This window comes from Acanthisitta chloris, unplaced genomic scaffold, assembly GCF_000695815.1.
Source record: "Acanthisitta chloris isolate BGI_N310 unplaced genomic scaffold, ASM69581v1 scaffold17759, whole genome shotgun sequence".
NCBI classification, from domain to species: Eukaryota; Metazoa; Chordata; class Aves; order Passeriformes; family Acanthisittidae; genus Acanthisitta; species Acanthisitta chloris.
The window spans coordinates 1,184-6,301 of record NW_008689951.1 but is presented as its reverse complement, the minus strand read 5'-3'; the positions used below and the strand labels follow the sequence as shown (position 1 = coordinate 6,301).

Sequence of the window (5,118 nt, the reverse complement as noted above, 5' to 3'; positions counted from 1 at the left end):
GGGGAAAAAAGAAAGAAGAAGGGGGAAAAGAAAGAAGGGGAAAAAGAAAGAAGGGGGAAAAAGAAGAAAGGGGGAAAGAAAAGAAATTGGAAATAAAAAGAAGAAAGGGGGAAAGAAAAGGAGAAAGTGGGGGAAAAAAAGAGGAAAGGGGGGAAAAAAAGAAGAAAGGGAAAAACAAAAAGAAGAAAGGGAAAAACAAAAAGAAGAAAGGGAAAAACAAAAAGAAGAAAGGGAAAAACAAAAAGAAGAAAGGGAAAAACAAAAAGAAGAAAGGGAAAAACAAAAAGAAGAAAGGGAAAAACAAAAAGAAGAAAGGGAAAAACAAAAAGAAGAAAGGGAAAAACAAAAAGAAGAAAGGGAAAAACAAAAAGAAGAAAGGGAAAAACAAAAAGAAGAAAGGGAAAAACAAAAAGAAGAAAGGGAAAAACAAAAAGAAGAAAGGGAAAAACAAAAAGAAGAAAGGGAAAAACAAAAAGAAGAAAGGGAAAAACAAAAAGAAGAAAGGGAAAAACAAAAAGAAGAAAGGGAAAAACAAAAAGAAGAAAGGGAAAAACAAAAAGAAGAAAGGGAAAAACAAAAAGAAGAAAGGGAAAAACAAAAAGAAGAAAGGGAAAAACAAAAAGAAGAAAGGGAAAAACAAAAAGAAGAAAGGGAAAAACAAAAAGAAGAAAGGGAAAAACAAAAAGAAGAAAGGGAAAAACAAAAAGAAGAAAGGGAAAAACAAAAAAAGAGAGGGGGAAACCAAAAAAAAGGAAGGAAATGAAGGGGAAAAAAATACTAAAAAGAGCCCGAAACAAAGTGGAGAGCTTGGCTCTCCGTCTCTGCTAGTCGCACTCTGAAAACACCCCCAGATCTTCCTGCGTATCTGGAGTTTTAGGGTCGGGCTCTGTCTCTCTCTCTCTCTCTCTAAGGTAATTTCATTTTATTGAGTAGGATCCTGGAAGCCGTAATGCCTCCCCGGTCGTAAAGAAGAATGACTTCAACTTACTAGGGTCTAATTCGTGCTTTTCTTCTTTGTGTTTGCTGGAAGCGATGGCTTCAGACTCCGGGGAAGGAATTGTCTGCGCTGCTCTGTCTCTCAGCTCCCCCGGAGTCCCGTACAGATAATCCGCATAGCCTCGACCGTCGCTTGGACCACATTCTGCCCTTCGGCTAGGAAAAGCATCAGGCTTCAAACCATAAGGACGAGCCCCAGGGGCAAAGGCCGGGAATGATACAGTCCCTGCTAAAGGTTCCAACCAAGTCCTCATATACCTGGGTTCAGCCCCCACGGGAGCTTGGGGAGCATAGGGATGATGATAACCCACCGAGGATTGGGAATGAACTGGAGCCCAAGAAGTGGTGAAAACAGCAGGTTTAGGGGCGAAACTGCAAGATGGAAAGTCGGCACAGTCCGGGACTAATCCTGAAGGTCTGGTAGCAGCAGGATGAGCAGCAGAGCCTGGGAACCTAGAGGCCAAGAGTTCTTCGTTTTCGTGGCTTATCAAAGAGTCAACATAATAGTTGCTTATGGGGCCAGAAGTCGACATGGTTCCCCCCTCTTTTACATTCATAAGATTATTGTATGAACTGTATGTGTACTTTTTATCTGCTCATAGAACAATCAGGGCAGGTAATTATTTTTTCAGCCTTTCCCACTGTTCCATTGGCTGCTGTTCTCACGTGATTGTATTTAACCAAAAATATCGCTTGGATCAATCCGCAGGGCTTTTTTTTTTTTTTTTTTTTTTTTTTTCCCTCTCTCTTCTCCTTTTCCTCTATCCTTTCCTTTCCTTTTTTTTTTTTTTTTTTTTCTCTCTTTAATCTAATAAACCCCGCTCGGTTTTTCCTTAAAATCTCTGGAAATGGGGCGGAGATGGGGGAGGAGGGATGCTCAAGCTTTTTTTTTCGGCCAGGGGGGATGCTCAGCCTGAGGGTTGAGAGAGGAGGGGGAGAGATTTATCCTGATGCTAAGAGAAGGTGGAAGGTAATTGTGGAAGGTAGTCCAGGAACTATTTCTTGACGTAATTTATCTCTGTCCTTTTTTTTTTCCTTCTGCAGCTTCTAGCCTCTAATGGATACATTAAATCGCATCTCGGTGAGAAGGGGAAAGGGGAGAAGTGAAGTAGAGGTGGAATCCCCACCCGGAGGAAGGAGCTGAGAAAAGGAGGGGGGAAAAGCTCAGAGCCTAAAAGCAAAAAAGGCTTTTGTCATCTTATTTTTGCAGCGCTGTCTCCTCGTCAAGCTGCTGAGCAGCTGAGAGATCTGTGGGGCAGCTCGTCCTGCTTTAAGATCTTCAGGAGGGGGGGGAAAAAAGAAAAAAAAATGAGGATATCTCTCTAATACCAGGAGCAGCTTTCAAAAGAGGAGGGGGAATAATAATGACATCCCCCCCACACCTCCAAAAAAAAAAAAAAAAAAAGAGGAAAGCTTAAGCTTTTGCAGGGGAAAGCTGCGTTATTCGGCAAGTAGTCGTGGATGTTTTTATGTCCTTCAATAAAATTTTTACGAGGATCGTTTGATTGTTCATAAATGTGTCGTTCATTAAATAAAACCGTAGGACTGAGGTTCAGCTCTCGAGCAGGGGATGAGAGAGGTTTTTTTTTGGGCTCAGGAGGAAGCAACAATGTGTGTTGGGCACATGGTGGGTGGTTTTTTTTTTTTTTCTTTTCCTTCTTTTTTTTTTTTTTGGTAACGCCTGGAAACTTTTTTTTTTTTTTTTTTTTTTCTGCACCAAATCGTGTGAAGAAGTTGGGAGCGTTAAAAATTCGGGGAATAGCCTGGCTGCATTTTGAGAGAATAACCTTTCCTTTGTAAGGAAAGACAGGTAGGTAAAGAGCTCACGCCCATTGGAGCCTCCAAGAAGGAGATTTCTTTGGATTCCAAAAGAAATTCAGATCCCTAATAAAAAAAAAAATAACCTCTCACCATTTTTTTTTTCCTTGGAGCAATAGAACCCCTCAAAAAAAAATGACTTTTCTGGGGCTCAGCAGAGCTCTCCATCACCTCGGGGTTCCTAAGGTTGGGAGGACATGGAGGGAAATGGTCCAAAATTGGAAAAAAAAGGTAAAATGTGGGTTCAGAAAGAGATGGGAGATCCTGAAGGGGTGGGAAGGGTGTCCCAGTGATGCAGTGTCACCAGTGACAGTCACTTTGCACAATCTGGACAAGTCCCACGGACAGATACGGCACAAACCTTTCCCATTCTCCAGCATTTTTTGTTCCCTACTTCACTAAATTGCATGAGAAACGCGAGGAGGAGGAGGAAAGGGATTAAGGCAGAGGCAGGGAAAAAGAGGAAAAAAAAAAATAAATAAAAATGGAGTTGGTGGTGTCAGGAGAAGGCTCCAAATTCAGCCTTCAGCTGCACCAAGGGATAAAAACCTGCACCTCAACCCGCAGGGCTCGAGCAAAAAAAAAAGAAATCAATGGATGCACAAAGCTGCTGGGAAAAATAGGATTTCCCTCCCGAAACATAGGCAAGGCTGAAAAATGAAGATCTGACTGGATGTGTTTGTCAAGGGACTCTGGTTTTGCCAAATTCGAAGAGAGAAAAGTCCTCGACTCGCTCCCCCCACCCCATCCAACCCCCAGAATTTATTCCTCATTCCGTTTTAAGTCTCTGCTTTATGTGAGCCCTTAAAGGGAAATATTCCTGCAGGAGCAGAATGTCTTCTTTGGCCTTTATCGAGCCCAATTTATCTGTCAATCAGCAGTCTCCACTGACGGTTATTTTTATGTTCACGGGGAGGCAAAAAAAAAATAAAAAAAAATCTACTCATCATTCTTTTATCTCTTCCCATTTTAAAGATCCTTCCTGTGCTAAGCTGCTGCTGCTGGAGGGGAAAAAGCAGCCTGAGCTTGGCTACTTTGGGAGGATATTTCCAAGAGAATCCTTACAAAACCAGAGTCGTGTGGACCAGCAGAAGGAGAGAGGGAGAAAGGAAAAAGAGGCAGAGAGAGAAGGAGAAAGAGAGAGAGAAAGGAAGGACTGAACATGCAGAGGGAGAGAAACACACTGAGAAACAAGGAGGAGGTTTTACCAAGAGGGGAAAAAAAATATGACAATAATATCACAATACAGCCCAGACGAAGAGCAAAAGGAGAAGAAGTGATCGAAGCCACAGAGTTATCATAAGGAGCAGCAGTTTTTGTAAGCTTAAGACGAGGTCACTAAATGAGTCGTGGACGGTGGATGTTGGTGTTACACAAAGGCAAACGGAGCTGGCAAAGATTTCTTTTATTTGCACGGCAAACCTGCAGCAGACGGAATTGGAGCTGAATTAAAAAAAAAATAAAAAATCAGCTCGCGTTTGCAACCCAAATCCTTTTTCACGCAGGGACTGTTGAGAATTGAACAGCACAAAGCAGAGATGGAGACACTTCACCTTACAGCAAATGAAAGCCACGGCTCCAAACTAAAGATACGGCTCGAGATTAAAAACGAGACTTAAAACAGAGTTTCCCCTCCCGTTTATCTCCCGTAACACGATGTGAACCCCCATAAAATTTAACGCCATGTGAACCCCCATAAAATATTGTCCTTTCACTCTCCTCTCCACGTGAAAGCATCCCCATGGATGGAGGCAAAGTTATGTGGATAAAGTCGTCGCAGAGTGCAAGAAATATCCTGAAATCATCTTCTTTTCTGTAGTAGAGTCTCCAAGCTAATATCCAGCTTGGAATTGGAAAACGTCTGGCTATTGAATTCAGCAGCTACAAGGTTATCTCGCAGCTTTTCTGCTCGTTCCAGCCACACTCCTAAACCTTCACAACAGCTTCGGGATTTGTTCAATAGGAGATTACCTCTTCTGAAATGATGGGCAACTACCACATCCCTTTCCAGACAGATTCCTATCATTTCCTCTCACCTCCCCTTTCGAATCTGCAGGGGGAAGAAACTTAACTGCACCGAGAGAAACTAAAAGAGACAATCCAAAAAAAAAAAAAACACTAGGACGATTTAGATTTAGTCTTTCCTGACGAAGGAATAATCATACCAGGAAAGAATAGTAATGAAAAAAAAATATATAAAAATAAGAAAGTCGCAGGCGCAAATTAAGAGGTTAGAGAAAAAAAATGAAGCTTTTGTTCTGGCTGGTTGACTTCTGACACCTTTTCGGAGCTAAATGTTGCTCA

The 5,118-nt window shown here is 41.9% G+C and overlaps 1 protein-coding gene across 1 annotated transcript; it reads right to left on the bottom strand.

Annotated features, from left to right (window-relative positions):
• Positions 1–988: 988 nt before the first annotated feature.
• HOXC9 (homeobox C9) lies at positions 989–1,553 on the bottom strand (the record flags this gene model as incomplete). The annotated part of the gene is made up of 1 exon (XM_009081634.1): positions 989–1,553. A coding segment is annotated over exon 1 (565 nt), but the record flags the coding sequence as incomplete, so codon positions are not given.
• Between the last annotated feature and the right edge of the window lie 3,565 nt (positions 1,554–5,118).